At 53.4% G+C, this 23,946-nt stretch overlaps 1 protein-coding gene across 4 annotated transcripts in view; it reads right to left on the bottom strand.

The window, feature by feature from the left end:
• DLGAP4 (DLG associated protein 4) overlaps nucleotides 1–23,946 on the bottom strand; it is a 197,855-nt gene that overhangs the window by 46,933 nt on the left and 126,976 nt on the right. The window contains exon 1 of one of the 4 annotated variants that reach the window (XM_045980384.1): nucleotides 18,802–19,842. The exons of the other annotated variants lie outside the window; for them this stretch is intronic. Within the exon in view, the coding sequence (XP_045836340.1) occupies nucleotides 18,802–18,832 (31 nt within the window). The 5' untranslated portion in view covers nucleotides 18,833–19,842. Of the gene's footprint in view, nucleotides 1–18,801; nucleotides 19,843–23,946 lie in introns of those variants that run through there. 4 annotated transcript variants of the gene reach the window in all.

Below are 23,946 nucleotides of genomic sequence, written 5' to 3'. Positions count from 1 at the left end.
CCCTCTTTCTCCCAGACTGAGAAAGGAAGACGCCCTCAGGTTCCAGGCCTGGAGATCACCAGATCCAGGCTTTTAGGGAGGCAGCCCTACCTCCTCCAGCCCCTAACCAGGAGACCCCAAATAGCATGCTGTTCTCGAAATCCCTTTCTACCATGACTGTAACAGTGTCCAGTAAGCCACCTGTCAGGCAACATTCACTCCTCCCCCATTCTCTCTTTTTTTCTTTAAGATTTTATTTTTAAGTAAGCTCTGTACTCAATGTGGGGCTTGAACTTAACAAATTCATGATCACGCTTTACCAACTGGGCCAGCCAAGCGCCTCCCCCCTTTCCATTGTGTTGGAATCTGCCACAAACACTGTCTTGTTATCTTATTTATCCTCCGAGACCTGCCGGCAGAGTGGGCTTTGCCAGCAGCTCTGCTCAGGGGCCCCTGCCCTACCCCCCAGGACACCTATTACCACCACTCCTGGGAGTCGGAGCTTTAAAGAGATGCCAGCTTTCAAGCTGTCGTTACTAAATCACAACTTCTCATTGTATGTCAGAGTTATAACCACTAGATGATATCCAGGGTTTCGGGATGCTGTGGCTTCAGGCCGTGTAAAAAGCTGATGTGTAGAGCCCCTTGTCTGGCCTGGTGGAGTTGTGGGGGGGGCAGGGCTTATGGAGAATCCAAGATTTGGTTTTTCAAATACTGGCTCTAGCATGTGGACTTCACTTCTGCTTTTCCAAGGTCTCAGGGGCCCAGTCTGGGAAATATGACTTAGAAAAAGCCTTAAAAAACCACCCTTGCTGAGGTGCCTGGGTGGCTCAGTGGGTTGAGGCCCCTGCCTTCGGCTCGGGTCATGGTCCCGGGGTCCTGGAATCAGACCCCGCATCGGGTTCTCTGCTCAGCGGGGAGCCTGCCTCCCGCCCCTCTCAGCCTGCCTCTCTGCCTGTGATCTCTGTCAACAAAACAAAACAACAAAAAAAAACCCCACCCTTGCTTCTGGAGGGCTGACGTCAAATCAAACCCCGGGGATTGGTCACAAAAGCCTGGCTTTTTATAAGCTGTTACAGGCCCCTGTGTTCAGAGGCAGACACACTGCCAGGCCCCATGCACCCGAATTACTGGCCTCTTTCATCATTCTGAATGACTGAGAGGATCCCAGAATAGAAAGAAGGTGCTAACGGGCTCATTCACTGTGCCTAGAGTGACAGGTGGTATATGGGATGACAGGATCAGGAGCCAAGAAGCCCAGGCAGCTGAGAGATGGGATGAAAAAAACAGGATGGAACTGAATGGGGAAAACCTTGGGTTCAGGTCAGGTCAGCACTGGCAACGCCGCCTGCCTTGGTGCCAGGCCCGGGGACAGGGACAGAAGAGGAGAGAGGGCCTGGTCCTCAGAGATAGACCATTATATAAGAAAGCAGCACATGTGGGAAAATGCCTTGGCACCTCCTGCTGACCACAGACATGTCCGAGGCTGCCCTGACAGAAAAGGTACAGGACGTGGGGCTTGGGGGGAGGGCAGGATGGGGGTGGGCAGCCCCCACTGAACTCAGGATGACACCGTGGGTCGTGCTGGCAATTCTGGACAAGGGGCACTGCCCAGCTGGAGCCCGACGAGAAGGCGGCAATCCGCATGGGCAGAAGGCTCAAATCTACCCCACGATGACAAATGCCCATTTTCCCACGGGGAAGCCACACACTGGGCAGGCAGGAGGATCCGGGATGAGTAAGTCCTTGTGCTGAGGAAACTCGAAGGAGAACGCCAAAGTGGCGAGAACGTGCCTGCTTTGCTGGGCGCAGCCGCCGGGAGCGCTGCCACCGGGACCACGGCCATGGGGAGCACCGCCCAAGAAGGCTGGGACCGACTGATCAAGAATGCTGTGACTGATTAGTGCTATCTGTCAGAGATGTGCCACAGATGGTCTGTGACACACGTGTACCACGAATCACGCCTAGTTCAACATGAGGGAGGGCTTGGACAGATTGGGATAGTGTTCTGGAAAAAACAGGCAATTCGGAAAAGCAGGGCTACTGTCTTCCAATACCTAGGAGACTGTCACATATCCACGTGCTCCAAGTCATCACACTACAGCCTGAGCGGGCCTGAGTGGGGAGAGGAAAGGGGATGTGCATTTTGCATTATAAGGAGGCACTTTCTAGAGGGCAGAGCTGCCCAGGAGGGTGCAGTGAGGCTGGACGCGGCATGATGGCTGCTGGGACAAGACACCAGCCCTCCTGGGTGTGACCTTTCTGACTCCACCCAAGCCGGAGTTGTTTGTTCTTTCTTTGCCCTCCTACTCCACACCCAGTTCTGGATGCGACATCAGACATTGTGTGTGACATTCATACTTGAAACTTTTCTTTTTTTCATCCAGAGAATTGTTATCAACAAGCAAAAAAAGACGAGGAGAATGTTCATTCAGCCCAGCTTCATGGGAAATGGTATGAGGACCTACACCAGGGCCTCGGCACAGAGGGGGCTTACAGTGCCTTCCTCCAGGAAGCCTGGCAGCACAGAGCCCCCACCTGAGACGATAAGCGCGTCCTCAGAACAGGAGATCGGTCAGCACTTGCTACCTGCTTCTGAGCACTGGTTCTGTACTCACTGTACCACTTAGGCTCCTGGGCCTCAGTTTCTCTCACCCATAACAGGCCAACAATAGCTGCTTGCCCTGCTCCCTGCCCTAGGACCGCTATGTCTGCAGAAGACAGGTGGGAAAGGGCCTGGCGGGCTCCCATGCAGCCATTGCCCCATCCCAGCCCGTCAATGCCCTCTGCAGGCCAGGGGCTGGGGCAGGTGGGGTCAGTGCCCTGCATGAGGACCCACAGCTGTCCACCTCCTCCATGCCTCACGTGTATCGCTGTCTCACTGTCTGCTACTTTTGACTGGTGACCACTGGGGTCCCTGCCTTGCCGAACTCCCCTCTCTCCCCAGCACACTCTTCATGCCAACCCATCACATTCTCAGCTTCAGCCTTCTGCACAGGCTGCTCCCTGCCTGCAACGTCCTACCCCCTCCCTAATTCCGCCTCCTCCTCCAGATCTCAGTTCCAGCAGGACTCCCTCCAAGAAGCCTTCCCTGACCGGCTTCCTCGCTGGGTCAACACCCCATGATTAGCCGTGCTCCGGGCCCTTGCCATCGCATGGTTTTATAGACCTGTTTGCTTTCCTGCTTTTCCCTTTAGACCCTGAGGCCCCTGAAGGCAGTGACTATGTGGTTTCCGTCCCTGTAATCCTGTCTCCAGCCCAGAAGAGGCACCCAGGCAAATGTCTGCTAACATTTAGGAGATACGACCCAGCTGCTGACTTTACCCCGAAAGAGGTATAGGCCTTCAGGGCCTTCCCCCGGAAGAAGGCCTTGAGGATGCAGCAAGTAGAAAAGAGTCTGTAGGAACTGACTTGGCAAGCGGAAGACAGAGACGCTGGGACAAGTCGTGACTACAGGCTTCTTCCTCACACCCCCGGACCCATCCCTGATCAATTTTTTTCCCAGCCACCCCTGAAAGCCCAATATGGTGACATTTGGGGAGATCTCTTTGAAAGAACACCTACCCAAGTGAAGGTCACCAACCTCCCCACCCGCCCCCACAATGGCGCAGGGTACGAAGTGGGTGATAGTGGCTAATGGTCATAATTACCAGTGTTCAGTGTCTGCTCAGGAATCTGCAGTGGCCCAGTCACTGTCCGAGGTCCTTACACCTGCGTCTTATATTTGATCCCCTCAGGAGATGTTTTCACCATCTCCCCGCGTGCTGCTGAGGAAACGGGGGCTCAGAGAGGTTGAGGGGCTTGCTCAGCGTCACACAGCAAGTCACGTTCTATCTGGTAAGTGAGCGCAGACCCTATAGGTTTCAATCTCCAGAACCCAACCTTCCCAGCACCCAGTCTCACAAGTAGTAAAAATACAAGCTCACCGATGAACACCACCGCACACACATTCCCTTCAAGGCTTAGAAGCCACTGCAGAAAGACAAGTTTGGTCTCCTCCTGCTGGTGGAGAGCACAACCCCACAAAGACCTCCAGCCCAAGCCAGCACCCCAGAGAGCACCTGAAGAAAGCGGACTTTACCTCGACAACTTCTACCCCTCTGGGAGCTGTTGCGCCGCGATGTTCTTGCAAGCATAGTCATCACACCTGCCCAGACTTTGGGCTGCGCTGCCCAAGGACCCTTTTCCACTCTCACAAAGAGACCTGTGACATCACTTGCTCCTGAAACAGTCCCTTCCCCTCCCAGCACTGCCCTCCATCTGTGAAAGCTGGGGACTATAGTCGGGGTGGAGAAGGCACCAGTTGCACAGTGGGTGGCTAGGAGGACGTGCCCGTGTTAAGAAGGATCCTGGTGGGGCGACTGGGTTGCTCAGTGGGTTAAAGCCTCTGCCTTCAGCTCAGGTCATGATCCCCGGGTCCTGGGATCGAGCCCCACATCGGGCTTCTCTGCTCAGCAGGGAGCCTGCTTCCTCCTCTCCTCTCTTTGCCTGCCTCCCTGCCTACTTGTGATCTCTGTCAAATAAATAAGTAAAATCTTAAAAAAAAAAAAAAAAAAAAAAGAAGGATCCTGGAGCTGTGTCTGGGCGCAGCGGGAGTGCTGTGACTGACTGGTGTGGTATGCCACGGGCCTAGTATGGGAAGTAACGGCGAAGTGCAAGGTTTGTGTGGTCCCTGGGTCAGACGATCACCACAGACGTGCTGTAGGACTCTATTCCCATGATGCAGAATCCCTGTCCTTGACTCCCCACCAAAACCTTCACCCCTCGTCCTCCCCTGCAGGCCCGCCAATAAGAGAGTTTCTTGGGCAATGTTTTAAACCCAGTAAGATGGGAAAGCAACTCTGTTTCACAGTCTCCTGCCACCAAAAGAATGACGGACGAGGAGCCTGCAGTAGCTGCGGCTTGTGAGCAAGGGTGGCTGGGTTTCAGCGCACGGTCAATGCCAAGTGCCGAGTGGCCTCAGGCCAGTCACGCCACTTCTAAGTCTCTACTGCTTCTGTACCATGCGGATCAGAAGTTCCATTGCCTCTGCATTTAATCACAAACACTGCGCTAGGATCCTCAAGACTGCCAAGGGAAGTCCACTATCTACCTCACTGATTTTGGGATGTCCACATGATAGGAGATACTGTCCCATTTCTCAGAGGAGGAAGACGAGGCTCAGAGAGGTGGAGGGACTTGGCCCAAATCCCACAGCAGGTAAGTAGCTAATTGAGGAACTGTGCCTGGGACCTACAATTACTTCCCCAACTTCTTATTCCACCTGCACAGGGGGGCTGTGGCCAGGCTCCACGCAGCCACCGCGGGCCTCTCGGGAGGTGATCAGTCTGTTAGCTCTGCTGGAATGCGGTCACACGAAGCTGTGAGTGGTAGTGTGCTTTAACTGGGAGAATTAATCCCCACCCAAAGACTTCATTGTTCCGAGATATCATATAACTCCCTTTTCAAATACATCCTCCTAAGACGGGCTTGTGAATGAGGCACCTGGAGGAGCTGAATCCAAGAAACAAAGTAGAATGGTGGTTGCCAAGGGCTGGGGGTGTGGCAGAATGTGGAGCTACTGTTTAATGGGTGAAGAGTTTCAGTTTTGCAAGACGGAAAGAGTTCTGGGGATGGAGGTGGGGCAACAACGTGAGCGTACTTTCTGCCGCTGAACTGTACACTTCAAAACAGGTAAGATGGTAAACTGTTGTTCCGTGCATTTTATCCCAACTCTCTTAAGAACGGGGGGCTAGTGAGGAGCCTACTAAGGGATTCCTTACAAATGAGCCCAATTATCAAACTGCTGTTTTACAACCCAAATCCAAAAGGTACAGAATAAAATATTTAAAACTACTATAAGCATGAATTCAAAAAATTTCTGCTTTGAGTGAAACATGTTTGTGAGCAGGGACTGATCTAAAATCTGCCTGCAATCTCTTTTCTGACATTCAAGAAAGAGAAATCAGAAGACAAAATTCAAATAGAAAATAAGGAAGATCAGAGGTCCTTGATGACAGTCATGGATATACTGGTCTCAGAACCTTGGAAACGAGGTGGATGGGAGAGTGTGTGGAAATACAAAGTTTAAACTAAAAAAGAACTGTAGAAAATGGAGGAGGGGTCATTCTAATCTCATTGCCTAGACAAAATTACTAGTCTATCATTCTATACCAAAACTTTTTTAACTGTGATCATTTTAGAATTGCACCCTTGCTAAAAAGAAATAGAAACTTCTGCTTTGGCCTTCCTACACAGTAGTGTGGCAGAAGAGAACAGTGAACCAAGACCTCGTATCTTCATTAAGCTGTGTGACTTTGGGCAAGTCACTCAACCTCCCTGTTCTTGATGACTTAGCACCAGGACGAAAACCAATCAGAAGGTAAGCATTTGGGAGTTCTGATGTTAATTTTTAAAACAAAAGCAAAACACCTCTTAACCCACTGACACCTCTGGTTCCTATAGGGCAAGCAGAGTTGTCTGCTTCAGAGCGAACAAGGTCGCTGAGATGACGAGGCCCTGACGGACCTTGCAGACCACTCGACAGAATGATACAACGGAACCTCTCTTTGTTTCCTCAATATGCTAAACACTTTTTTATTTTACTTATTAGAGAGAGACCGCGCATGTGCGCGCACGAGAGAGCAAGCATGGGCACAAGCAGGGGTGGGGGTGGGGGGCAGGGCAGAGGGAGAAGGAGCAGCAGACTCCCTCCTGAGCAGAGAGCCCAATGTGGGGCTGGATCCCAGGACTCTGGGATCATGACCTCAGCCGAAGGCAGACGTTTAATAACTGAGCCAAGCAGGTGCCCCTGCTAAACACCTTCCACCTGAGGGTCCTGACCCCGCTGTGGTTCCCACTCTGCCCCTGGCTGCCTCTTTCTCGCTGGCCACCTCACCTTCCCAGACATGCTGTCCCCATCCTCTCTGAATATGGCCCTCTCAGCATGTATTTGTTTCCTTCGGGGCTCTTGTCGCAAGCAGACAGTATCTTGTGTATTTGTCACCTGCTGGGATGGGGACTCCAAGCTGGACGGAAGCTCCTTGAGGAAAGCGACCAAGTGTGTCTTGTTCCTGCCCCTCCCTCCGCTCAGCACCTGGCTCTCTGAGCACAGGAATGGCTGACCCTTTGGAAAGAGAGGTGATGGCTGTTCGGAGGTCGGAACCGGCTGGGATGAACCCAACCCCCCCCCTCCATGTTCCCGTGGGCTGCTCTGCGTGCCCCCTCTGAGGAAACCGCCGGGGCAGCAGGAGGGGAGGCGGCGGTGGGCTTTCACAGGTGCTGTCAGGCGAGCTCCGTCCTCCTCCCCCACCCTGGCCCACAACTGTCCCCAGGCAGGCAGGAAGGCACCTCCAGATGGCTACCACACCCCCATGCAGGGCAATACCATGTCATGAAGTGTAGGAAGACAGGGAAGGCAAGAAAGTTCGAGGAGAGCCTGGAATTCACAATCTATCACAGCACACTCAATAATGGGCCCCAGCAGGAAACTGGCTGCAGGAGTGATGACCCGACCCTCCAGAGACAAGCTCTGGCATGAGAGCCCGAGGCATTCTGACTTGATCTCGGCTCTCTTGGCCCCTGGGCAGCCAACCCTTGCCATCCCTGTTCCAACCACAGTACCTTCCTCTTCTCTACCCAGGACACGCCCTCACCCCAGGCGGTTAGGGTGTCTTCCCCTCAAAATCTCTGTCCACCTGGATCCTACCCAGCTTCTGAGGTTTTTTGTTTTTTTTTGTTTTTTAAGATTTTATTTATTTATTTGACAGAGAGAGATCACAAGTAGGCAGAGAGGCAGGCAGAGAGAGAGAGAGGAGGAAGCAGGCTCCCTGCCGAGCAGAGAGCCCAATGTGGGACTCGATCCCAGGACCCTGAGATCATGACCTGAGCCGAAGGCAGCGGCTTAACCCACTGAGCCACCCAGGCGCCCTAGCTTCTGAGGTTTTGAAGGCCACTTCCTCTCGAAAGTCCGCCTTGATTCAGCCAGAGTCCCCATCAGAGCTCTGTACTTGGCAAACGATAACTCGATGTCCGTCCTAACACCCCATCCAGTCCACCTACAACTCTCCAGGCATGGGACATGGACAGTCTTTAGCTATTTCAAGTCTTCGCTCTCCCCTGGGATATAACAGGAGCAGCTAACATTTTTTCAGTGGTTCCTCTGTACCAGATACTGAGCTCAGTGCATTACACACATTTTTCTCATGTCCTCACACTGAAACTAATGTCAGTAATATTATCTCTATTTTGCAAGTGGAGAAACTAAGGCCTGGAGAGGTTAAAGAACTTGCTCAAGGTCTCACAGCTCTAGGTGGCAGCGCAGGACCTAAACCCCAACAACACGACATCAGAGCTAAGCTCCTGACCACGTGTCTGTGAGACCTCTGGGATGTGGGGTGTGGGCTCCCCCCACCCCCCCGGCTCAGCCTTCCAGCTGGGCCTTATCCATGCCAGCTTTCTGCCTTCCACAGAGGCGGCACGGCCAGGTGTGGATCGTCAGTGCAGTCCTTCACCGAGGGCCACCTGGTTGATCACCCACCCTGGGTGCAGCGTGGGCCCTCAGGGAGCAGCCCTGGACCGAAATGGCTCTGTGTCTGGGGATCTTGTGATTGTGCAGACAAGAGAGGTACACAGAAACTGTATTTGTTGAAACAACAAAACTGATACTGTATCTGGTTTGGCAAGGCTGAGAATTTTCTTAGAAAAAGCACAGAGAAATAGGAGCTCAAGACCTCAGCGAGTTAGATAACAGCTAATCTTTGACATACACAGGCCAACCAACTCAGGTGTGAAGCATTCGCTAGCTTCCAAGGCATCAAAACTGACTGAACTGAGCAGCAGAGCTGGAAAGAACTCCTCCTGCCAAGAAACCAACGGGGAATCTGAAGCCCAGAGCTGGAGAGGGTCCTGCCTGAGGTCATCTAAAACTCAGGAAGAAGCCGTGCCTCCTGCTCCCCCAATCCCTGTCCTCTCGAAGTTTTGGGGACTGGGACTGGAACTAAGGGCAAGAAAGGCTTTCAGGAGGCCTGGGTCCTTAAGAAACCACCAGGAGTTGAGGTAAGTGCCCACCCCACAGTGACTGAAAGTTTAAAAGTCTTCACAGTGGAGACAGAGCCCTAGCTCTTACCTTCAGGGAGTGGAACTGTTCTGTGAAAGCTGGTTTGGGGAAGCCAGGATTTCTTCCCCAGGCCAGCACAGGCCCAGCTCAGCCCTGCCCCGGAAGGACAGGAGTTTAAAAGGCTCCTCACCTGTGGCCACACCCGGGTGAGGCTGACTTTCACCAGGGAACCCGTCCGACTGGCCGTCTCCCAGACAGAGGCAGGCCAAAACGCCACCGCCTGTCTGTAGCCTGGCGCCTATCCCGAGGGGCCCTACTGGCTCCTGCCCCTGCCGGGGCTTCAGAGCAAGAGGGAGAAGAGGCCTCCCTCCTCCGGGGAGGCCAGCTCGGCCTGGGTACCCCAGGGCCAATCCCAGCCTGGGCTGGGTCTGAAGCAGCTGCTTCCGGCTTTGCCTTTCTCTTTCACTTTGGTTTTTAACCCCAAAGTGAAACTAAAGACTGGGACGATGTGGGAAAGATGAGGAGAGGTAAGGTCTAGGAGGGCCGAACCCCTGGCTTCTAATTCCAGTAGTAAGGCTGTCCACTCACCTAGGAGGCAACTCCAGGCCTTAGTTTTCTCATCGATAAAATGGGAGGGAGGAACTAGGCTCGTGATTTTAAACTAGTCAATCTGAACTAGAAAAATTACAGAACTTCTCCTTCCTCATCCATACCATCGCTGAAGGCTGAAAGAGAGCTGCAGAAATGCCCCATGGGGGACACTAAAGGACCTTCCTGTTGGCCTGGAGGAGACAAAACTGGCCTCGGTGTAGGGACCCCCGTTGCCTACTTCTTCCTCACCTGTCATCTGATCACCTTCATCCTGAGCGGGCCCTGGAGAGTTCCAGCATGCCAGGGCAGAGCAAATGCATTCTAGGCATGAGTCTGACTGTCCTGGCATGGCAAGTGGAGACATCCACCTACAGCTGCCCCCCAAACTCCTAATCTGACGGCAGCCCAGGCCATCTGCTAAGACCGACGGCAGCCCACCCAGGACTGGAACAAACGTCAGACTCCGCAACTCCAGGGGGCCCGGCACAGTGTCGAGCTAAGACCACTATAATCTATTTTATGGGGGTTCTCCACTGGCGGGCTTACCAAATCTTCCCACTAGCCTGAGGACATTAGAAAGGCATGGATGAACCTCCCCACTTTTCAGATGAAAAAACAAACTGAGGCTCAGAGAAGGGCAGGGATACAATGGCCCAGCCTACATGGGATTCAGGAGCTCAGTAAGTATTTGCTGAATGAATGAGTTTGTTGGCCCAGCAGCTGCCAAGCAGGTGCAGCCCAAGCCCCAGGGAGGATGCAGTGTGGGCGGGGGTGGGGGAAATATGCTTCTCCCTGGAGACCAAGTCATCAACAGGTCCCCAGGTACCTGTAACACAGTCCCCTCTAGCCCATTGCTTCCCTTCATTCCTCAATTCCTCTCATCTGCACCTTACTCTGGAAATACCTCATTGGCTGAGGGCTGCTGAGGGACACTGGCCAACCCTCTTCCCTTGTCTGGGCTGAAATAGAACAGTCCGTTCTTAACTAAGGAAATGAACTTGAATCTAGGGAAGGCAGGGTACTTTTTAAAAAAGACCCATTTTCAGGATGCAAAAGAAAGCAATTCAAAATATCTCACAAAATGTTAGGTGCACAGACTCTTTGTGACGATTTCATGCAGGCACACCCACAAACACATACGCGGGGAAGGGTGCACGCTGCAGCGCTGCTCACAGCGGCGAGACCGGAAACGATGGAAATGCCCTCCAGCAGAGGACAAGCAGACACCTGGTGGTCCATCCGTCAGCGCGGCTGTCATGCAGTCATGGAAAAGGGGGCCATGGACCTGTGCGTCCACAACAGAGACAGATTTGCATAAAGAAGACAGGGTAGGGGGGCCTGGGTGGCTCAGTGGGTTAAACCACTGCCTTCGGCTCAGGTCATGATCTCAGGGTCCTGGGATCGAGCCCCGCATCGGGCTCTCTGCTCAGCGGGGAGCCTGCTTCCCCCCCCCCCGCCCCGTCTGCCTCTCTGCCTACTTGTGATCTCTGTCAAATAAATAAAAATCTTAAAAAAAAAAAAAAAGACAAAGTACAGAACAGTAGGCTGCAGGGACAGAATATGCCACTGTTTGTGCAATAAAAAAGGATGTTATTGACACAGCTGCCCGCATATGAAGAGTATTTCTGGAAGGACACATCAAGATTGTTCACGCTGATTTTCTAGGAACGGAGGGTGGGAGAGACACACATTTTCCACTGGGCACTTTTTTTCTACAGAGTTTGAAGTGTTTAAACAGATACATGTATTGCTTTTTCAATAAAAACATAATTTCTATACACAAAAATAACTCCAGCAAAATGCTTACCCACAGAAACCTCTCTCTATGGCTCAGGGATCAAAGTCCCTGGGGGAAGGGCCCAGGCATCTGGATTTTGAAGTCTCCTCAAAGGCTGCCGCGCTCACCTTCTAGAACAGGTGGCCAACCTCTGAGAGCAAACAGGAGGCAGCCTGGACACTACAGGGCTCTGGGCAGGGAGGAAAATGTCAAGGAAGACTCAGGAAAAACTTGGCCTTAAGGTATAGAAGAACCCCTGAAGAGGGCGCTGAATGTGGAACAGGTTCAGCTGAGAGTTCCTACAGGGAGCAGTGGGGAAATGACGCCAGGCTGGTAAGACAGGGGAAGAGGAAGGATTGTTTCTCTCAGTAGATGTTGGCAAGTCCCTACCTCTCTTACACTTGGTTCCCACTCATGGGACCTGAGGGGGCTGGGCCAGAAATCCTAGGATCTGCCTTTATTTCATCTCATTTAATATTAAAGGAGGCAACGGAAGGCCCCCAGCTCAGCACATGGCCACAGGGCTCCACACCTGTGCAGAATGTAATCAAATATTTGGAGGACAGAGAAAATTCAGGCCAGGATCTTAGGCACAGCAGCCCTCAGGCGACTTTCCCCACCACCCTTCCGACCCCTCCAAAGAGGAGGAGCAGATGGCCTTCTGCTGAGATGCCCTTCCTCACCTTCTTGTTAATAATTAAGTCATTACTGAAGGCCTCTTTTGTCACTTCTGAAGTTCAGTTTGCAGAGACTGCTGCCTTGGCTAGCTTTACCACGATGCTCTAGGCCGAGGGCTCACGGGCTACGGTAGTCTAGCTCTAAGCCACAGGCTCAAACTACAGGGGTCTGCAGAGGAAAGGGCCCAGCGTGCAGGTCGGGAGTCCTGACTAGGCCTCACGGATGCTGTGAACACTGGGGTGAGTGACCCCCAACTCTAGCCTGCTCTGCTTGCTACTGCAATGCCAGCTCACTGCCTGGCCCTCAGCAGGTGCTTCAGTATTTGTTGAATAAACAAGCAGCTCAGCTCGTGAATCCCAGAGTGATCTTGGTCAAGTCATTTACTGCAAAAGAAGGAGGACAAGCGTAGTAATGACCTCCCAGGGTTGTAGAAAATCTACTGGGATGAGGTGGATGAAAGTGCTTTGCAAATCAAAAACAGGCTAAACAAATAGTAAGGATTCAGAACCAACGTGCTGAAAATAAGACAGAAAAATGGATATATGTGCGAATGGTCAAATTTCTGAGAAAGCACGGGCCAAACGGTAAAGCATTACTCAAATGAATGATTACGCTTGAAAGGACAGTATAGGCCGCTCTACTCCACTGTTTCAATGTCTGAATAGTATTTTCTCAGGCTGTGTCTGTTTGAAAGGAGCACAAAAATCCCTCGTTCAAAGCTCGGTCTAGATTTTGGTATGGAAAAGAGGGGTGCAGTTACAATTCTATCTTGCATACGGCTGGCCTCAGAGAACATCTGCCCAAGTAGACTGGCATATGGATCCCGGGGGTGTTTACTGGAGGCACAGGAGGGGTGGGGGGTGAGCAGAGTTCAGAGGCTGCGCCTGCCATGTAGTGGCTCTGCCTCATGACCCAAGGCCCAGCTCAGCGGGACACGCAGAGGAGAATGACTGGCCAAGCCATCCATTTCCTACCTGCACACTGGGACCAACCCTTGCGGCCTCCCAGGGAAGCCACTCAGTAAGGACCCTTCCCCTTCCCCTTCTCTCTGCCCAGGAGGTACCCCTGGCTGCAGGCTGGGAGATGGGAACTGGGCTCCATCACCTGGCTCTCCAGTGCCAAGAGCAACCTGGGACAAGTCCCTTCCTGCCTTTGTGGGTGGCGGAATCCTCTGGCTGGGCAAAGGAACACCCTCTCTGGTGGCGGCTGGCTGAGAATCCCAATGGATCTAGTCACGGATGTGCCCACTGTTGGACTAGACACATATGAGGTCTGACTCTGAAGGCTGCTCACAGCCTGGCGAGCGAAACTGAAGATGTGAAGGCCCCTTGCTTCCCTGACTCTCCTACCTTGAAGAAAGTCTAAATGGGCACCCAGTCCCAACTCTCCAGATCTTTAGAAAGTAAAGGCTCATAGGCTTTAGGGGAGGTATTTGTGTGTCCGCAATTCAAGGGGCAAGAAGGCTCAGATTATTCCTGGGACCCCAATAATAAGAGTTTCCTTTCCAAAAACCAGAGCTGAACTGTGGGAAGAGTCAGGATTTGCAGACAGTCAGCCCTGGGTCTGAGCCACATTTTCCTTATCTGTAAAAGGGTACATTTGCCTCTGGCTTGGGGTAAGGATTTCTGACAGCATCCACAGAGGCCCTGGCAGAGCGCCTGGCATAGAGCAGGTGTACAAGCAATTTGCTCAGACTGTTATTTCCTCCCCCAAAGCAGCAACACCCAACATCTTTCCCTCTCGCCCATACATCCCTGAATGGGCTCTCTGAGGGGCACAGCACCCTCTGCTACCCCAGCTGTCTTTTCCTGGCTCCACCCCACACCTCACCCTCTTCTTCCATCTGGATGCTTGGGAGCCTTCCTCCCTATCACCATTTTTATTCATCCCAATTCACCCAGCCTGATTTACCTTCTTGAAAAGAAAATTCTCTACTTGGGCTACCCCTGCTCTAAAACCATCCATGGCTCCCCAAAGCCTCTGCTTCTCCGCTGATGTTCAATGCTGCCTACAACTTCCTGGCCCCTCCCAGATTTTTCATCCAGAGTCCTGATGCATCAGCAAAACCAGTCCACTCACTGTTTCCCTAAACACATGCTTACCTTCCAGCCTCCACACCCCTGCCTTTGCACAAACCATTCCCTAGGACGTCAGCCCCACCCTCTGTCTCTGCAAATCCAGCCCCCCTTCAAGAGGGCTCTTGTTTCCTCTGGCACACACTCACTTCTTCCTTCTCAAACAATGCTTTTCCTCAGCAGACGCTTAATTACAGACTGTCACACAGTCTCTCATAATTGTAGGCCTTGTCTCCCTTGTCAGACCGTAAGTTCCCAGGAGCAGAGGCCCTGTCTGTTCTTTCCCATCCTCTCAGAGCCTGGCCCAGGGCTGGGAGCGCAGGCCTCAGAAAGCGCTTTCCAAGCCCATCTGGCTCCAGGCTGAGCCAACCCCAGCTCCAGACACTTAGGACCACTTCTCCTGCTCTTGCCCCATGAGGAAACTTCCCAAAACCAAACCTTAGTGTTTTCCCCTCTCCACCGGCCGACCCAGGCCCATGATAGAGAGAAATCAAGACCTAGGTGGGCAGATAGGGCTACGGTTCTTCCCCAGCCCTGGCATGGCCTTGGTTTGGGATCCTAAGCATGTCCCTGTCCTTCCCCTTACCTGGGCCTGCTTCCTCACTGTGAAACAAGAAACAATAATCTTTTAGCTGTAGAATATAGGTATTATTTGTTTTTAAGGTAGCCTTCCTTCCCGGCAGTGGATGGGGGAGGAACCGGCTGATTCCAGCACAACCTGAGGGAGAGGAAGCAGCCACAGCCAGGACTGGGAAACCTGGGAATCTGAGAGGCGCTCACCTGCACACCTCATCAACCTCATTAAATTCCTGTTGACGACTGGATTGCATTCCTGCCCAGGTGTTCAACTGCACAGCCCTCACCCTGGCCAGGTCCGACAGTGTCTGCTGCCTTGCTTCCGGAAACAACCAACCCTGCCCAAAACAAAGATGAGGAGGAGCCAGTTTCCTCATCTGTAAAATGGGGGAAAATACCGGTATCTGCATCGTGGGATGGCTACAGCAACACAGTCAGATAATGCTATAAACCACCCAGCACAGGCCCTGACACCTGGTAAATGGTAGCAGAGCACAAAGGTTTCCATTTCTTGAGGGGCCTTTACTACATGAGTTCTCACCCTCGTGGCAACCTGGGAGGTAGGGATTTCCATCCCAATAGGACAAAAGAAAACGGAGGTACAGAAAGCTGACCAATCCAAGGTCACGCAGTGGGGATGAGCCAAGCTGTGATACAAACCCAGGAAAACTCTCAGTTCAGTTTTCCCAGGGTACAGCCCACAGGATCTCCGCATCAGACTCCTCCAGAGGGCTGGACTTGTAAAGTTGATTGCCGCCCCCGGACCTGCCAAAGGAGAGTCTCTGGGGATGGAGCCTGGGAACCTAAGCTTACTAAAGATAAGCAACCTGAGTTTTTTTATATATATTAGGAAACTGAGGCACCAAGAGGGGAAGTGACCACTTTTCAGCAAGTGTGGACCTGGGACAGAATTCACAGTCTGTTTGACTCGAGAGAGCGGCAATCAGAGACTTCCTGGAGGAGGTGGTGGCATTTGACAATGCGGGCCTTCAGGGGTAGAGAAAGTACCACAGGGGGAGGGTACAGCACAAATAAAGGCTGGGAGCTCGAAAGGCCAGGCAACAGCTGTTCAGTGTTGCTCATGCTTCCCGCTCCCTGGGGAGCCACCACTGCAGACTCCCTAAAAGCCCAGGAAGAGCCATTCTAGAATCAATCTGAGCTTTGGAGGGGAAAGCCTACCACGCTGCTGTCCTACAACCAGCAGGTCTCTGGCCCTCTGGGTGTGTCCGGCTGCTGCTCAGGATGAGAAAGCCAGGGAAGGTGGTGACTCAGTCCCCGCCCGGCCTCAAGCTAGTCCCGTTGAAGTTTGGGATGAGCTCAGAGGCTGAGGAAATGTCAAGCAAACCCTCCCCTGCAGAACAGATGCCAGACCCAGAGGAGGAGGCCTGAGGGGCAGGCTACCAGACAGAAGCAATACATCTGGAGCAAAGCTGTGGGCCGTGGGAGAAGAAGCCAAGAGGTCTGGGCTCCAGCCCACCCCGACACTGGCATGCTATGGGACCCTGAACAGGTCCTTGGGCCTCTCTGGGCCCCCTATTCTCCATTCACCTGTGAAGCAGAGAGAACGAACTCCAGTGGTTTCTGATTTCCTCCCAGGACTGATCTGAGGAACAATGGCCAGGAAAGCGCTTGACAGACAATACAATGGCTCACAGAGCAAGTGGGGGAGATTAGAGGATTACTCTTAGTGTTTACTACAACAGCCCGGTGCTTTCCTTGTTACCTGAACTTCCCCTGGGCGGTCAGTGCAGGGGGGAAGGTGGGGAGAAGCTGGGTCTACCTTGTTCCCACAAAGAAAAAAGTGATCCAGATATCCCTGGGAGATGAAAGTTCATATTTATTAAGAGCCTACTGTATACTTGGCATTTTTAAAATATATAATCTCACTTAATCCTCAGCACAATCCTGTAGTGTAAATATGATTATCTTGAGTCCAGATGAGGAAACTTGAAGCCCAAAGTAACTTGCCCAGATCACACACGGAATGAATGATGGAGACCAATGAAAACCAGCTGTTTATGGCTCTCAATCCCACATTAATTCTACTACCTGTAACAGTTTATCTTAGAGGCAGAACATGCCTGGTATAGAGGCCCAACTCCAGCACTGCCTCCCCCTGGAAGCTTTTCTGAACCCTCTGCCCACACAGAATTTCTCTCCCTCCTCTGAAACCCCACAACACATGATCAGCACACACCCTGCAGCATTCAACACAATCTCCCTCTCGTTCTGCGAGCAAGCATACCTTCAACAGGTAAGATGAGATGTAGGTACAAATAAGTGGCCTCTGAGTTACCTTAGAATCCTGAAATGTCAGAGCTGGAAGCACCTAAGAGACCACGCTATCCAACTCCTTCATTTTTCAGAAAGAAAAATACATAGAGAGGGGGACACTTGTTTGAAGTCACACTGCATCTTAGCATAGCCAGGAATGGAACCCTGGCATTCTGTCTCACAGAATTTCTTTAGAGATTCTATGATTTCAGAACCAGTTTTAAACAAAGATTCTTATTCCCATTTTACAGATAGGGAAGCTGAAGTCCAAGAGAAAGTAGCCTCCCTGAAAGTGGGTAAGATGTGGGGACCAGATCCCAACCCCCTACTTCCAGGCCAAGGACCGAGCCCTTCTTCCTCCCCATTGCATGTAGTCCGAGTAGTGTGTCCATCACAGGACCCACAGTAAAAGGTCAATGGATGTTGGAAATTGTCATTATACGCCAGTGGGGAAGTGACACCAGCCTGACCATGACTTCCTCAGAGGCGGTGCCATGGAACAGGACCAGGAGTCCCTGGCCTCTCTGGGCCTCATCCATAAGACAAGGGTGCTACTAACAGCTGATCTCCTGCTTCAGCTCTAGGACATCCTAGGCTCCTTGACAGCAGACACCTCCCCCCGCCGCTCCCATCTGTGGAGGCTCTCCCAGCTGGGGCCTTTGTCCCCCACCCTACGGGGAAGCAGGAAAAGCAGGTAAGGTTCACAACCACAAACTGACCGACCTTATTCCCAAGTGCCACTGGCCACGCAGGACCCACCCTCAAACAATGGGATGGAACATGGAAAATCCATCTGTCACCCAGAGCAGACATCCAGCTATGCACACCTGCCTATCTTTACAAACTGACAAAGAGCAACCAGGAATGAAGTTATAAATAAGGGACCGCTTGCTCCCTGGCCATTGGAAGGGCAGGTGTATTCCTGAATAATCAGGTGGAAATGGAGCAAAGGGTAAAGAACTCTGGATGGGGAGTCCTAGGGCTGGATCCCTGTCCTAGCTCTGCCATGAACTAGCTGTGTAGCCTGGACAAGCTGCTTGCCCTCTGTGGGCTCAACTCAAAGACACAGCAACACTTCACAGCACATGTCTACAGACCTTTCATTTGGTCTTCATGACAACCTGGTCAAACTAGCACAATTACTCCTTTTACAGATGGAGAAACTAAGGCTTGGAGAGGTCACGGGTCCCACACAGCATGAAGCTGGCAGAATCAAGCCCCCCAAGTTCTTAGATCATCAAATGGAATACTCAAGGTTAGTCAGACTAAGAACAACTCTCTCCCCCCATCCTGGCAGTCTCAGGAAGACCAAAGCAGCACGATAACCTTGTTCACCTGCCCACGCTGGTGGCCTGCAAAGTTCTGGCCACAAACCCTACAGCCCAGCTGCCTAAAAGGCCGCACCCCCCTGCAAAATTTCATTACTCAAGTTGGCAAGAACGCAGCCCCCACCCCCAACCGGGTCTAAATAAACACCCAAGTGATATCACATCCTGCCAGCTCCAAAATAGCCCAGGCCTGCCCACAAGCGATCACAAAGTGCCAGGCCATGCAGGACCAAGCGGGCAGGACGTCCAGCCCGTGGCACCCTTCACACACACTCAAGCAACTAAAGCAGAAGCTTCTGAGCAAGAAGGCGCCCCCACTCCCACCTCTGCCAGACAGCCTGGCCCCTCCCTCCCTGCCCCTTTGTTGGGAGGCTCCAGAGCCTCCTGCCCCAGCGCCAGCCCTAGCCCCAGCGCCAACCCTACGGAGCCTCGCCGCGGCCAGCCTGCGGGCGGACTCCAGCCCGACCCGGACACCCCACCACTCACATTGCTTCAAGAGCTCCAGACACAAAGCCATGAGGGCCAGAGTGGGGTCAGAGACCCAGAGACCGGCAGAGACAGAAAACGGGAAAGGGAGAGACAAGGGAGCAGAGAGCACGGGAGACAGGGGGCAGGGGCAGAGAAAGCAAGGGGGCCAAGAGCCCTGGGGAAAGGAGCAGGCTCAAAAGGGGGCCTTCAGCACAAGAGCCACTGAGTGCTGAGGCCACTGAGACAGATGCAGGGGCAGAGGCAGTGAGAGCAAAGCGGGAGACCCCGACCCCCAGAGCTGGGGGGCCACGGAGGCCTGAGAAAGAACAAGGAGCGACAGCCACGGAGACAACCCAAGGGAAAGCCGGGAGGGGTGAAGTCTGGGAGCTGGGGAGATTTTGGGGGTCCCAAGAGAGAGACCCCAAGGATCTCGGAGGTCCCAGCGTGTATGAGGGGCACCGAGAGGAAAAACCCCGAGAAAATGAGGGCTAAGAGAGGGGCAAGACCGCAGGGATTTGAGGACAGATGGAAGGGAGGACCCCCAAAAGGATGTGCGGGAAGCTGAGAAAGGAGTCGTGGGGGAGTGAGGGCGGTGTTCTGAAGGCCCCCCAAAACGGGAGGGCACCGTGAGGGCGGGTCCCGAGGAATGGGGGCGCCCAGAAAGGGAGGCTCCGAAGGATGAGAGGACCGCTTTGAGGGGGACCCGAGACCGGGGAGCGAGGGAGGGGCTGTGAGGCACCGCGAGGGCAGAGACAAAGAGACAGGGAGCCGGGGAGAGACAAAGCGGACGGAGCGGGGAGATCAGGCCGAAGGCTGGCAGCGGGACAGAAGGACGGAAGCGCGAGCGGGCGGGTGGACGAACGGACGGACAGACGGGGAGGAGGGCGGGGGCAGGGCCGGGCGGGGGCGGCGCCCGTCTCCTCGCTGGGCCGCGGCTGCTCCGGGCGGCGCTGGGCGGGCCCCGGGCGTCCGGGCTGAGGAGGCGGCGGCGACGGCGTGGACCGGACAGACGGACGGAGTGACGGACGAGGCTGGCGGCAGCTGCGGCCAGCGGCGGGCACTCACCCTCCTCCCTCACGCGGCCCGGCCCGAGGCTCCGGTTTTGTACGCCCGAGGGGCGGGGCCTCCGTGTTAAAGCCCCGCGCCGGCCCCGCCCCGCCCCGCCCCCCGCGTCAGCCGCGCGCGCGCGCGCCTCCCGGGAGTCCCGGGCAGGGCGGGGACGCGCAGAGCCCGCTTGGCACGTGGCCCGGCGCGCGCGCGCGCGGCTTGGCCGGTGCGCAAGCGCTGCGCGCGCTTAGCCAGCCCACGCCCAGGCCTACTGATGGTGAGAGAGAGCGCGCGCCCACGTCGGCACGCGCATGCCCGAGAACCTGGAGCTCCGCCCCTCGAGCCGCCCAGCCAAACCGGTTCCAGCTGGAACGGGACGCATGCTCCCTGCCGGGGGAGGAGCGGTACGAGTCCGCCCTAGCTCAGGGTGGCGACACCTCGCTGTCACTGGGGTAAACTGAGGGTCCCAGCAGGCATCCTGAGCTGGTGAGCTGGTCTTCTCAACCCTCCATGGTCATATTAGACCTCGAGTACTATGGACTCTACGTCCTAAGTGTTTCTAGTTGGCACCTCCCCTCCATCCTCCCTTTGCCGTCCTCAGACGGAGTCCTCCCGATGGGTTCGAATCCCCTCACTCTTTCTAGGACTGCGTGACCTTGTACGAGATACTCTTTCAGCCTCCCTGAGCCTTCTATTCCTCTTCAGCAAAAGAAAACCAGCACACTCAGTGCGCCCTGAAGGTCAACGTGCAGTAGGCGCTAAGGACGTACTTATTCCCTTCCTGTCTCGAGGCAACTCCTTGTTCCCCATTTCTCTCCTGGTAGTCCCCCACTCCTCATGTAGTCGTTTCCTTACAGCCTCACCTCTCCAGGCTGTACCTACAGTAGGTCTGCCATGCACAGACCCAACTCCTGTTGCCTGACCCGCCTTGCTGGGTGACTTAGGCAAGCAAGTCCCTTACCTTCTCTGCACATCTCTTTAATGTAAAATGGAGAAAATAATCTTAATAAGATGATACAGTGTTTCTGATACCACTGTATCCTTTTTCGTATAAAGGTATAAGAATAACAAAAGAAAATGAGGATTATTGAGCGGTTTTGATGCCAGATACTGTGCTAAGCATTTTGAAAGTATTAGTTTACCTTGTCCTACTCACAGTCACTATGCTACGCCTGTGCTATTCACGTAGCATTCATCTTTAAATTAACTTAGAAAATTCAAGACACCCCTGAGGACAGGCCAGGCTCAGTTTTGCAATGCCCCAGCCCCATGGAATCCCACTCCTGTTCCAACACACCAGGTACCCTCCTGTCCCAGGACCTCTCCTCCCTGCCTGGCATACCTCCCCAGCTACCTCCAAGTCTTTGCTTAAACATCTGTTTCTCAGTGAGGGCTACCCTAACAGTCTTGTTTGTGCTGCAACCCTTCCCCTTGCTCTGGGCTATTTTCCAATGAACCATATACTGATATGTGTTATTTATTGTTTTGCCTGCTCCCTGACCTACCAGGTGACCTTGACCTGACACTCACCTTCTCTAGGCTGTAGCTTCTTTGAAAGAGTTCTGTCACATGTGTATATGCATACATATGAGAGGTTAAACTGGGTTAATTCAGGAATGTCAGATATGTGTAAATATTCTGGCCATAGCAGACATCACCAGTCGATGGTGGCACACTTCTCTGCTTAACTAAATCTCAGTCTTGGGCTCCAGGGATCAAAGATGACACAGGAGTTGAAGTCTATTTGCAATCTCTGAACACGATGGTCTTTGAGGTTCCTCTCAGCCCTGACACCCGTAGAACTGGAGTGTTCAATCTGACAGGAGCCTGTAGTGTAATAATCAGAGATTGTGGAGGGCTAGGCCTGGGGGAGGGAGGACAAGGCTGAATGGAGGGTTGACTGCTTACTGGAATTTTGTCAGCCTCCCTTCCTCTGTGGAGGAGGGAGTGAATCAGAGGAGAAACTGGGAACATTCTGGGGGAGAGGGGAGGAGACAAAGAAGGGACTCAGAGGATGACTTGGATGGGAGGTATTTAGGTGGGGAAGGGGGGGGTCCTCAAATTCAAACCTCACAACATTGGTGGAGAATTTGAAGCATAGGGAGGGGCTGGAACCCCCTAGAATGACACAGAACAGAGGAAACTAGATCTCAGGACTCCTGAGTAAGGAGTAAGCATGCATCTGTATCCCAGGCCAGGAACCTATCCCAGCTCAGCCTAGAGCTTCAAGGACTGCCAGGGCGAGCCCCCTGGTGTTTGTAACCTGGTGTGTGTGTGTGTGTGTAAACATATGTGCACAATGGAGTCATGTGCTGGTGCAGAGGGCACAGTTGGCAGGAGCTAGGGGGTAGGAGTGGGGGGTGCTACCCAGGCCCTTGGGTGATGCCACAGCCTCCCTTGTAGTTCTGAAGGAGTGGGAGAGACACAGAAAGGGAGGCTAGGGAGGGAGGACTTCCAGAAACTGGGAGGGGAGGAAGTGGGGGGCTGGGGAGGGGAACACAGTTGAGGGAGGCCAACTGAAGGCTGAGATGGTGGGAGAGAGGGCAGAGGAAGCTGGAAGAAAGGGATGGCAAAAGGGAGGGAGGAGAGGAGAATGAGCACTAATGGGAGCTGGGCAGAGGGAGGGAGTGGGAGGGAAAGTCTTCTTTGTTCTTTCTTCTTCTCTTTCCCAGAGGGGGAGAGGAGGCAGGCTGGGGCCGACTGTGGGGGGATGGCACCCCTGTGGCCCCTTCCGGTTGGGTCCTTTGGCTGGGAGGGGCTCGTGTATATATAGCCAAACTGCTTCCCTTGCCGCCCTAGCTGGAGCTGACCCCGCCTGCCAGTCACCTGCCAGAGCTATTTCTGGAATGTGGAATCTGGGTCAGAAGGGGGGAGGGAGAGAGAAAGAGTGGTGGCGGTGGTGCTGGCAGCTGGGAAGCTGGTGAGCTCTAAGTGGGTGGGTGGGCAGCTCCAGGCTCTGCCCACGGCCACTCCAGAGGGGCCCTCCCCCTTCCAGGCTCTCACTGCCTCAATAACCACTCCTCGCCCACATCCTCCCACCTGCCCACATATGGCCTGAGTCCATATGAGCCCACCATGCGTGCCCATGTACAAGTGTGAAAGAGCTTTCATACCCCTCAGCAACCTGGGGGCTCAGAACAGCCCTAAGTGTGTGTGTGTGTGTGTGTGTGTGTGTGTGTGTGTGTGTACCTGGGGTCTGGACTTCTCCCTTCCTGGAGACAGAGCTGAGGAGAGGAGACCGCTTCTGAATAGGGGTGACCCCTGTGGGGCAACAGTGGCTGAAACCGGGTGGGCCTGCGTGTTGGCGTGGGTCTATGTAGAGGGAGGTGGTTACGCACAGAATTGCCATGGATGGTTGTGCAAGTTTTCCACTGATTAAGGATGCCACATATAGGGCAGACATAATTAAATTATATACTTATGACAAATCTGTGGCAGATGGCAGAAAAAGACCTTATTCTAATAAAAATTATGCATCATGACAATTTTCCAACAGATGGCAATTAAGTGTCTTGAGGAGAGTGCCCTTTCCTAACTCAGCGCACCGTATGGACCAGCTGCAGTTCTGGGCACAGATGGGATGATCTGGTGGCTTTGGTTTTCCCTGTGAGGCAGGTGTGTTTACCTGCTGAGCATGAGGGGATCGGAGGGTGGAGGAGAGACGAGCAAGTATGTAGTGGTCACTGTGGAGACCTGAGGGAGGGCTGACTTGGAGAATGTCAGGGTGAATTTTTTCAGTGGCTCTAATCTCCTAGAGGCATGATTTCCTCACAGGTGTGGAGGGGGCACGAGTCTTGAAAGAGATACACATGTGTGTGAGTGTGTATGCAGGTGTATGTAGACATTACCTGTGTATGTGCACCTGTGGGGAATATCCACGTGCATGTGTTTTTGTAACATTTCGTATCATACAGAGATCTAAGGGTCTACAAGTTCATGTATGTCTGGAAGCAGGTGCACTTGTACACACACGTCAGAGTTGATAGGAGGTGTTGCTACATGATACTTTCTTGAGTGTCTCTTGTTTGATCTAAAGCTCCCAAACTGAGAATAATTGGAGGCCCACATCCCTCTATTTAAAGCCGGTTCCTGGATCACCCATACAGGACAGTTGGG

This window comes from Meles meles, chromosome 16 (assembly GCF_922984935.1).
Source record: "Meles meles chromosome 16, mMelMel3.1 paternal haplotype, whole genome shotgun sequence".
Lineage (NCBI taxonomy): Eukaryota > Metazoa > Chordata > Mammalia > Carnivora > Mustelidae > Meles > Meles meles.
The sequence above is the reverse complement of the archived record's forward strand: the minus strand, read 5'-3'. Positions and strand labels throughout refer to the sequence as shown.